Source organism: Magnolia sinica, chromosome 18 (genome assembly GCF_029962835.1).
Source record: "Magnolia sinica isolate HGM2019 chromosome 18, MsV1, whole genome shotgun sequence".
NCBI classification, from domain to species: Eukaryota; Viridiplantae; Streptophyta; class Magnoliopsida; order Magnoliales; family Magnoliaceae; genus Magnolia; species Magnolia sinica.
The window spans coordinates 33,165,064-33,176,891 of record NC_080590.1 but is presented as its reverse complement, the minus strand read 5'-3'; the positions used below and the strand labels follow the sequence as shown (position 1 = coordinate 33,176,891).

At 38.3% G+C, this 11,828-nt stretch overlaps 1 protein-coding gene across 1 annotated transcript; it reads right to left on the bottom strand.

The window, feature by feature from the left end:
• Nucleotides 1-10,437: 10,437 nt before the first annotated feature.
• On the bottom strand, nucleotides 10,438-11,477 carry LOC131233774 (glu S.griseus protease inhibitor-like). Its single transcript, XM_058230564.1, has 2 exons — nucleotides 11,241-11,477; nucleotides 10,438-10,766 (listed from the first exon to the last, which is right to left on the bottom strand). The coding sequence occupies exons 1-2, from the start codon at nucleotides 11,257-11,259 to the stop codon at nucleotides 10,573-10,575; spliced, it is 213 nt and encodes a 70-aa protein (XP_058086547.1). The 5' UTR covers nucleotides 11,260-11,477; the 3' UTR covers nucleotides 10,438-10,572.
• Nucleotides 11,478-11,828: the final 351 nt, after the last annotated feature.

The window sequence follows — 11,828 nt, the reverse complement described above, 5'->3', positions numbered from 1 at the left end:
CTTCCTTTTTGTTCTTTAGACCTCAAATTATCTGTTAACATGGATGAATGGAGTGGATAAAATAAATAAATAACAGTGGACCCCACAGAGTTTACTCTGGTAAAAGTAACGAGTAACTCAACTAAATGTAGTAGAGAAGGGTTTCCTTAAAACATTCATAATCATATATTGGGCCTGCCTGAATGTGATTCACATATCCAACCCACTCATTATGTGTGTCCCACTTGGATGAGGGATATCAGACCAAGTTTCGACCGCATCCATGTCTGTATTAACTTATAAACAGATTGGATCTCAAATAAACATTGCAGCAGGCCCTAAGAAGGTTTCAATAGTGGGTGTCACTATCCCACTCTTTTCTATGGTGAGTCCACTTGAACTTTGGATCTACCCTGTCAATCAGATGCACCATTCCATGGTGGGCCACGAGCTTAAAAATAAAGTTAATCCATGACTTGGGTAGGCCACACCACATACTATAGTTGAGAGGGTTACCCTCCCATTAAAACATTCATAATCATTTATTAGGCCCACCTAGATGTGGTTCATAGATCCAACCCATTCATTATGTGTGTCCCACTTGGATGAGGAGTCAGACCAAGTTTCATACACATCCAAAACTCATGTGGGCCCCACCAAATGCTTTTATATGTTTTAGGGATGTCTTCACATAGTTTTAGATGCTATGGCCCACCTGAGTTTTGTATATGACTGATTTTTGGACTTAAAGGGGAAATGCATGGTGTTGATGTTCTACACACATCATGGTGGGGCGCACACAGATTAACCTCATGGGAAGTTCCCATGAGGTGACCTTATAGTACTATTTCACTATTTTAAGTAACTCTTTCATGGGTGTTATCTAACCGTGTAGGGCCCACGTTGATATATTTTATGTATATTGACACCGTCCATATATTTTTCTATCATATTTTAGGATGTGATTTTAAATCATAAGAACTGTATAATCTTAGGTGGGCCATACCAATCAAAATAATATGATGAATACCATTAAAAACCTTTTGAAGGCCACAAAATTTTTGGATCAATTTGATCTTTGTAGTTTACCTTCATCTAGATCTTCTTTACATTATCAACAAGTTGGATTGCAAATAAACATTACTAAAACCTTACGATGGGCTCTTTATAATTTTTAATAGCGAGGTACTATATTATCATTCTTTCCAGTGGTGTGGTCAACTTAAGATTTAAATCTACACAATTTTTTATACCCGACCAAAAAATGGGTTGGAGAGACGTATGGGCGGCAAGGATATACAACACATCATCAAAATCTCACTTTTGTTATATAACTTTTCAATTTTTCTTGTCAAAATACAAAATCTAGTTTTCTTTTTAAAAAAATATATTTTTTTACAATTGGACAATTTTTTTACAATTTTGTTTATTTTTTTAATTTTTTTTTTCAAAATATCATTTTTTTATCGAAATCTCACTTTTGTTATCTAACTTTTCAATTTTTCTTGTCAAAATACAAAATCTAGTTTTCTTTTTTAATATATATATATATATATATATATATATATATATATATATATATATAATATTACAATTTGTCAATTTTTTCACAATTTTGTTTAATTTCTTAAATTTTCTTTTTTAAAATATCATTTTTTTAATCACACTTTTGTTATATTTAACTTTTCAATTTTTCTTGTCAAAATACAAAATCTAGTTTTCTTTTTTAAAAAAGATTTTTTTTATTTGTCAAAAATTTCACAATTTTGTTTAATTTTTTAAATTTTCTTTTTCAAAATATCATTTTTTTTATCGAAATCTTTTTTTTTTTTCCAAAATTAACAACAGTTTTTTTTTTTTTTTTTTGAAATTTAAATTTTTCTTAAACATTGTTAACTATTTTTCTAAGCTTCTTAACTATTATTTTTTTTCGAAATTCATAATTTTTTCGAGTGGCTTAATTGAGTATTAAAGATGGTTTAGGATTGTCTCTAATAGATACGGTCCTTGACCGTCTCTAATAGAGACGGTCTTTGACGGTCTCTAATAAAAACGGTCTTTGACAGGGCTGTAAGACGGCTAAGGACCGTCTCTAATAAAGACGGTCTTTGACAGTCTCAGATTGCGAGTAAAAGACGGCCAATGACCGTCTTTATAATTCAGACGGCTAATGATCGTCTCAAATGTTCGCATATAAGACGGTCAAGGACCGTCTCTAATGTGGACGGCCAATGACCGTCTCAGATGAGCCATATAAGACGATCAACGACCATCTTAAATGATTTGTCGACGTTCAAATTTTTAAGACACTATAAAGGACAGTCAGGGGCCGTCTAAAATTTTAGAGACGGTTTATGGTCGTCTCTAAAGCGTCTTTAAACCAAGCAATTTTAGAGACGGTCTAGAACTGTCTCTAAATCTGTCATTTTTTTCCATTTTTCACGTAGTGTATTGGACTCAAAGGTATAGTCTCTAATAGGTTAGGGTGACTGCAATCTTTGGCAAGTCGACTGGTTAGGCTAGGACTGCTGGAGGGTCTCTCCATCCAGTTGATCCCTCCGATTCTGTAGTCTCTGCGCGTTAGGGATTTTTTGGGGCCGCAGGGACCTTCTCCTTCATTGGTTGTTCCAGATTTCCTTCCTCAGGGGGTGCTGGACCACATCTTCCAAGGGGGCTTTTGCACTTCAGATGTTCCAGACTCCTGCATTTGGCTGCTCAACCCGTCAGGCAGATTCATGGTGAAATCGGCATGGAACTTGGGTAGAGAAAGCGAGCACCGAAGAGGTTGGGCCAGATGGGTGTGGCACACAAAAATGCCACCTAAGATTTCCCTTTTCATTTGGAGGCCGCTAAGTGGGGCTTTATCGGTTGAAGACAAGATCCAGGTGAAAGGGATAAACTTAGTATCGAAATGTGTCTACTGCCAGGTAAATCCAGTTTAACGCCCGAGCCATGAATCTCTCACTGTAAGTGCTATAGTTTATATCCCTGTATGTTGTCAAATTTGTGGTGCCAAAATCACTGTTATGTTATATATAACTTGCATAAGTGAAGCTCTCTCAAGGATCAACATTCATGAACAAACTAAGCTCACAAGACAAGACTTAAGCTGAAGAGTACAAGGCAGTTGGTAAAGAACTCAAGACCCTTTCAAGATTGAGCTACATGAAGATTTCAAGATTGATTTACATCAAGACTTCAAGGCTGATACTTCAAGGTCACTTGTTCCTAATGTTTCAATGTCCATACTTCATGATTGAGGTTTGATTGACCATAGGTTGACCTTAGAAGTAGGTCATTTCAGATACATAAACCGAATGTTTATTTTACATGTGATTGGTCTGTTCTTTGACTAGTCATAGGCCTTCTTTGACTAGTCCTAGACTTGCTTCGACCAGTCTAAGAAATTCCTCGATCAGTCGTGAGTTTGTTACAAATTCCGGATGAAATCTGTTAGGCTTCGACTAGTCCAGGAATCTGTTCGACCAGTCGTAGGAACAGTGTCGACTGCATCTACGACCAGTCGAACATCTTCGACTCGAATTCCAGCGAAGCTTTTTAGGACCTACGACCAGTCGAAGGAGAGCTACGACCAGTCGTAGGTGACCTACGACCAGTCGTAGGAGACCTTCGACCACTCGTAAAACGCTCAGAGCATATCCCGCCGGATTTTTCAAATATCTGTTGTTGCTTTGACTAGTCGAAGAGCACTCTAGACCAGTCGAAGACACGATCTGCTCACCTATAAATAGTGCACGAATCTCAGAAGAAATCATCGATTTAATTAATCTGTTCAAGCCAATCTTCATCGAACTTCTGAGAGATAATTCTGTGCTCCATCTAAGCTAAGTGTGCTTATTTAATATTCTCTTTCCTTAGCTTTATTTTAATTGATTTTGTTTCTGTTATTCCAATCTGATTTGATAAGAGGAATTGTTATTCCCTTTCTTTGGAATTAAAATCAATTAAGGCAAGCCCTATTTGATTTAATTTAAAATCTATTAGAATTATAACCATTGTAATTGAGTACTGGACATTGAACTTGGACATTCAATCATCTACTCTGATTTGGTTCTACCGGGCTGCTACAACGAAGGAGATATTCAGGTATTTTACATTTAATTGTAAATTCCTTTTTGTTTTGGTTTCTTTCAAGATTTGCCAGAAAAATCTTGTTGTATTGGTTATCTGAGGAGAGCCAGGAAAACTCAGAAGTGGGGTTTTTTTAATTGTGTAAGCCCACAGACAAAGACACAATTGTAAAGGTTTTGGGTGAACCTGGGAAAACCTATTTTTAGTGAACACTAATATCCCCTGTGTGAGGATATTAGGAGTGGAGTAGCATTTTGTGTGGCTGTTGTATAACAGTTGGTGAACACACAGGCGAACCACTATAAACCCTTGTGTTGCGGTTGATTGATTTATTCTTCTAATCTTTAATTAATTTTTGTGGGATGTATGTATGGTGGTGAATGTTGTAATTATTTAATTTAAGCTTTGTGAGAATGTTGTAATAGTTTAGAATTTATTTTCTGCTATTCTTTTATTAGCTTGATTTTCAATTTCATTTGAAAGTTGTTCTAGCAAGGTTGCCCTGCCATTTTTATGGTGTATGGCTGTCCCTAGAACAATACATTTTTAATTACAATTTATTCAGTTTGTATTTAATTCTGTATTCCTCTTCAATTTGAGATTTGATACAAAGATCTTTCTAGAAATAAGGTTGTCCTACCATAAACTCTGGTTTTTGGTATAAGGTTGTCCTTAGAACAACGTTTGTATCAACCTCTCAAGATCTGAATTTTGAGGTTATTTTAATTTACTGCTTTGTGATTTACTTTGGCTATCATTTTCTTTTTATTTCCGCTGTTATAAGTTTTATTTGGCATTACCCTATTCACCCCCCCTCTAGGACATATAGCTTGTCCTTTTCACTCACTCACCTGTTCGTTGGTGGCAGCATGGCAACCAGTGTTTCGACTTCTTCTTTGCCCCCCCCCCCCCCCCCCCCCCCCCCCCCCCGAACACAGCTTGATCGCATGGGCTGACCCCTTATCTAATTTTGTGGGACATTTGGAAAGTGAGGAATGCCACCAAATTTGATAGGAGGCAAGTCCCCATCGTGACTGTCATTGCCTGTGTAAAATGGTGGCTAGCTTGGGCCACCAAAGGGAAAGGGCCTTCTAGCAGCTTGTCGGCAGTAACCCGATTATTCCTTCGGGGGTTGGGGATCACCACGCCCCCCCTTCTACAACCACCTAAGAGCCGATGAAGTGGATCAAGCCTGTACAATGATGGTTTAAGTTAAACGTCGATGGGTCAGCCAAGAGGAACTCGGGGTTATCGGGAGGAGGTATCTGCTGAGGGGCAAACGACAACCTCCTTCTTGCTTTTTCCTTTGGCTACGGGGTAGGCTTGAACAACATCATAAAGCTACATGCGTTTCATGACATAATCATCCTGTGTCTGGACTATAGACTATCCAAGGTGGTGGTCAAATCCGACTCCAAATTTGTGTTAGATGCTCTAAACTGTTGTTCCCAGATGGCTTGGAAGTGGAGATACTGGTTTAACCGGATAGAGGCCATGTAGAGAAGGGGAAGTTTTTAGTTTGTTCACATTAGGCGAAAAGCCAACGGCCCAGTATATGGGCTGGCCCGTGAAGGTTGCGACAGTTAGGGGAACCGATTTTATTCGGAGGCATCCGATCTCTCTTGCATCATCTGAGGTCTGGTTTTTCTTGATAAGTTTGGGCTAGACTCCATTAATTGGAAAGTCTAAGTAGGGGGTGGAGCTCGCATCGTCATGAGCTCCAATTGTAAAGTGCCTACAATAGGTTGTCAAGGAGTTTTCTTTTCTCAGTGATCAACCCAAACTGTCTGTCCTATAAAGTTCTATATATATATATATATATCAAAATTTAAAAATTTAAAAAAAAAGGTAAATGGATGTTATTAATGGTGGAAGGAAGCCATTGATGAATAGGCATGATCTTTAAAAGTCATGTATACATGAAAGGGCACGTGTCGTTTCATAAAAGAGACTTTTTAATGTCCCTCGAGACTCTATATAAACCCATCTTTGGGTCAATTTGAAAAACAAAAATAATTCTAACAATTTTTTTCTTTTTCTTCTTCTTCTTTATTTTCTTTTTAGGTGTTTTGCAAAGTTGTAATTTTTCAGGTGGTAATTGTAAATAAAATTTTCAAGCAGTAAACTGCAAATAAATTTTTTCAGGGGATAAACTGGAATAGCATAGAAACCAGGGGTGAACGTTGTAAAAGTGTGATCTGGGTGTGGATTTTCAGTTTTACAGGCTGAATTCCACATTTCTCCGATTTTGGAGAAGAAACTTAGGATTTGCTGTAACCCTCTTACAAACTGGTTTAATCACATGTACGGTGCGAATATTGCCTTAAAGATAACGATATCGTAACATGTCTTATGCCTATCTTTAAGTGAGTATTTTTCTATCTTTCAACCTTAATTCTTAAAATTTTAAGGCAATATTATGACCTCTTATATTGGTCATCCTGATTTTATTCGAGTAACAACGTTTGGCGGCTCAAATTTCCTTCAATGGCAATCGATGGTACATTTCTTCCTCACATCACTTAAGTTGGATCAAGTGCCCACTCAAGATCCTCCCACACCATGCGCCTTCAAATAATGATACTATGGAACAAGTTCAAAAGCGACAGGATTGGGAGCGTAAGGATTATCTATGTAAGGATCACATCTTTGACACTCTTTTCTACTTATTGTACGTCGTCTACAGCTGAAAGAAGATTGTTAATGAATTGAGGTGGGTGCTACTTGCCGAATACACATCAGATGATGAAGGCAACCAAAAATTCCATGTAAGTTAGTTTTTTGAATTCAAAATGTTGGATGAAAACCCTGTCATCGATCAAGTCCATGAGTTATAGGTCATCATCTAATAGATCGTTGCCAATGGAACTAATCTCAATGAATCCTTATAAGTATCCACAATTATAGTCAAACTATCACTTAAATGGAAGGATATTAGGAAATCTTTGAAACAGAATACATACATACATACATACATACATACATACATACATATATACATATATATATATATATATATATATATATATATATATATATATATATATATATATATATATATATATATATATATATATATATATATATAAAGCGATATAGCCGTGGTCAACTTTACAAAAATAAAGTGTGTAAATTGATCAAGTCATTGTATGGACTTAAACAGGCACCTAAGCAATGTCATGAAAAGTTCGATAAAGTAGTCATCTCATATGTCTTTAAGATTAATGAATCCGATAAATGTGTATATTTAAAATTCTTTGATAATAAATGAGTAATTATATGTCTATATGTAAATGATATGCTAACCTTTAGTACATGTTTAGAATTTATAAATGACATCAAAAGATTCTTTTTATTTATTTTTAACATGAAGGATATGGGTGAAGCTAATATAATTCTAGGTATGAACCTATTGAGAAACAATGACTATATAATTCTGCATCGGATTGGAATGCTATCCGAACTTCCAAGCCTAGGAAGCACTGGACCTCTTGGGCCTGGAACAAGTACCTCCCTCCTAAGCTCGCTTTCCTTTGAAAAGTTATGCATAGAGCGATCCCATTTGACACTGCAGTCTAGAAAATCGACATTAGTTTGGCGTCGAAATGCATGCATAAGTTATGATAACCCCCTCCCAGATCCTCAAGCAAATGTCACTGGCAGCCTTCCTCCCCTCCATTCAGACTCTCCCCCCTACATTCCTGCACGGGCCAATGATTCTATGTCAGTAATTTCTGCAGCTATCCCCTCCCAACCATCTTTTACTACCCATCCAATCTCAGCTAGGCCTACAGCCCAAGCTCAGAGGCAACTCTAGCGCACTCTCCATCAGGCCAGGCTGACTCCTCTCAGCACAACATCCCCTTCAACCAGCCCCACCTTCCCTTATATTCCTCACAACATCCCTTAGCTCCCGAACAGCCCCCCTAACATCGTCCACCCAATCCATCACCCTATGCATCTATCCACTCATAGTGAGGAAGACCTTGATCACCTATTTTACAAGGGCCAAGTCGCATCACAAGTATGGAGCTTCTTTGCCCATCTACTTAAGGTCCACTGCACTTATGGCCAACCATTCTCTCTCTGGATCCAACAATGGATGATGGCTGCCAGAAAATCCTCTTCCTGGTAGATTATTAATGGCTTCATCCCCACTTTGATAATATGGGAGCTTTGTCTTGGCAGGAACACAGCCAAATTCGATGGTCGCCCCTTTTTAGCAAGCCCTACAATCGCCAAAATCACGATTTAGCTTAGAGAACTAGCCAGTCAGCTGCCTCACTTTGACATATCGTCCGTCCAGGAAAGATCATTAGGCAATCGTTGGGTTTGGATAGGAACTTTCATATTATCTGCGATAGGGCCCAAGTTATCACTTGGAGGAAACCCCCACCAGGTTGGCTCAAGCTGAATGTGGACAGGTCAACGAGAGGCAATCCGGGAGAGGGGGGTGATGGTGGAATATGCAGCGATCACCAAGGCAACCTCATCTTCGGCTTTCATAACAGCTATAGCTCATTTTCCAACATAGTAGCTGAGGTTCACGAGCTGGTTGATGGCTTGTTGCTATGCAAAGACAAAGGCCTTTCTAACATCATAACAAAAACTGATTCTTGCATTATCTTCGATGTGGTGGTCAATCCCAATCATTCCTATAGCTGGAACATTTGGTACTTCTTGGGAGTCATCCAACAGCTCATCCAGCCCCTCAACATCCGTCTCATACGCTTAGGGAGGGGAATTCTGTGGCTAATGGTTTTGTTAAATGCACTAGCATTGGTACCCCAAATAGGCTTTACCTTGCGCTGGGAGATCTTCCAAGGCTCATAAAATTGGATCCCTCCTTCACAAAGCAAGCATTGGACAACTCAGGCACTCCAAACCCAAGGTGGGGGTCAGATGACTTAGCGCTTCCCCTTCGTTTCCTGTGTTGGGGGATAGCCTCAGCCAATTTTTTTTCCATCCTGCATTTAGTCTATGAATTTTGGATAGATCGTGTTCTCCCTCTCATTTGGCCCAATGATTCTTTTGTTTTTTTCTTTTGCTCTATTTCCGAGTGGTTCTCCTCTGTTTTGGCTGGGGACAATATTTAGCATGTTATCAAGTTTTTGTGGCCAGTATAACTACTGCTTTATCTTCTTTCTTTTAGTCTTCTTAGTTCTTTTCTCACATGATAGGTGTGCCCTATCAACCTGTGGGACCCGCCCGAATCTCCAAGTTGTACATTCTCTTTTATCAATACAATCAGGTGGAATGTCACCTTTCTTTCAAAAGAGAAAAAACATTATATTGAAAAAATATTTAGAAAGTTTGATCACTATGATAAGAATCGAGTTTCTACTCCTTTTGATTATAATATCAAGTTAGTTAAAAATGAAGGCTGCAGTGTATCGCAGTTAGAGTATTCCAAAGTGATTGACAATCTTATATATGTTATGATGATTTTTACTCAACTTGATATTGCTTCTGCAGTAAGTAAATTGAGTAAGTTTACAAGTAATAAAAGTTTAGATGATTGGAATATTATTTTTAGAGTATTTAAATACTTGAAGAAAATAATTAACTATGTTATGCATTTTTCTGATTACCCTAATGTGCTTCAGGGGTATGTTGATGTAAGTTGGGTCATTGATTCTGATGAATCTAAATTTACTAGAGGATGAATTTTTACACTTGAAGGAACCATCATTTCTTAGATATCTAAGGAGCCACTTAAGCATTAACTCATAACTAGAGAGGACCTACCAAATGCACGGCGTGGATGTCCATCACACAACATGGTGGGATCATAGAGCTCCACCTCATAGTACCATTTCACATGGAGAGCAGGTGATTTTCCCTAGCTAACCACAATCTACATTGTACACGATAGCTTGATTCAGATAGCTAGTAGGTAAGGCACTCACATGAAGAATAGAATTTCGATGGTACGTAAAAAGGAATTGAGTGGAAAAAGAAATTTTGGTAATCGGCTTTGCAAGGGTTAATTGTCAGCTGGCACTTTGAAGTTGTACATGTCCAGGTGTATAAATCATGTTGACCTATTTCAAAACTACCATTCTGGCTCTCCCGTGCCCCTATCACAACAATCATAGGTTCATTAAAGCTCTTGTGTACTCACATCCTTCATGTTCATTCTATTTCGATATATATAATTAGATGTGTAGACTAATCGAAGTGTCTGATCATGACCATGAGGTGTGGGGCCACACAAATCGGCCATAGAAATTGGCCTCAAACTTCACCCCAATCCAACGATTGTGATGACTGGTGCTATTGCAGATGGGATTAGAACAATCAAATCCAACCAACATACAAGCTCCACAAATTTCATATGATATTAGAATTAGATGTAGGTAGCCTTCCTTTATGAATATCACTTAATTTTATTATCATACCATGAAACAACTCATGCACGTAGAATACCAAATGCATGTTCACACATGTGCAAGCATGCATACGTGTGTATACACATTACAGGTTACAAATGTGCCTTTTCTATCCGATCTGAGGTTCCCTGATCACCTTTCCCTTGTGGTCCACCCATACCCGAACCCTATCACACCTGAAATCGAAGGTTACAAGCGTTCCATCGAGCAAGATAATAGCATTGACGTGACAACTCTCTCTCTCGATCTTTGTCGCTGCAGCCTGACCGTCAACCCCAACCAGCTCAGGCCATGAGTTCTTACCTGCACATGTCATGGAAATTCATTACAAATGAATCGATGTGTTAAGTGTTATAGGAGTTCGTTCTCCTTGAGCCAATTCGACAGACTGCAATGCATATCATCCAATCGTACCCACATGCACACATGATCCAAACCATTGCTGTGTGGAGTTGAATGTGAACCATTGAAATTTTATTTTCAATGGTCCACATTCAACCTGTTATGGACGATCAGAATTTATCCATTAAGTATGGTTTCTGGACAGGAAATGGATATCTCCCATCAAATGATAAAAACATCTACAAGATGAAATAACTACAAGAACCGTCTAGGAAAAAGGCCAAATATTGGGTGTGTAGGATCTCAAGATCTTCGGGTCGTCCCAATCTGCCGTGGGTATTATAAGATTAGCAATCTGGACCGTTGAACAATGTGGCCCCACTATGATGCTTCAGGACTATGATTTTTCTATTCTTAATGGGAAGGACGCCTTACCTTTGTATTCAGACGCCATCCTCTCAGCCTCTAATTTTACATGTATTGATGGGTGACGGTGGATATACAGATGAGAGGGTGCCAAGTTGAACTAGTTGAACTGTAATTTATGGTCCATCCGGCAAATTAGTTCCAATCTATTATGTTGTAAAACATTGAATTCTTCCAATAGGTTTATTGTCCAATCATGAGGCTCACCTTGTGCAAAAATCATCCCCATCCATTCATCAGGTGGGCCATACCATAGAAGACAATTTCCAGCTATTGATAAGTAAAATATATAAGTGCATGAAATTGTGTGGCTGATTATTAAACAAATCGATTTTCGTAATGTGGGAAACCTATTTGAAGGGTTTAGATTTTGCAAACACATGAAAGGAGGGATGTTATCTGTTGGGTGGACCGTAGACTACGGTCCAACCGATTGGACTGGAAACCGGCGGTGCCATCTCTTCGCATGTCTAGGTGTTGACCAAGAGCCGCTATTTTTGAACGATTCTGAGAAGCTTGTGGAATTCAATGAAGAATGGAAGCTTTCATACTCTGGCAGGTAATGATGCTTGATACGATGGCACTGAAAAGTTACCC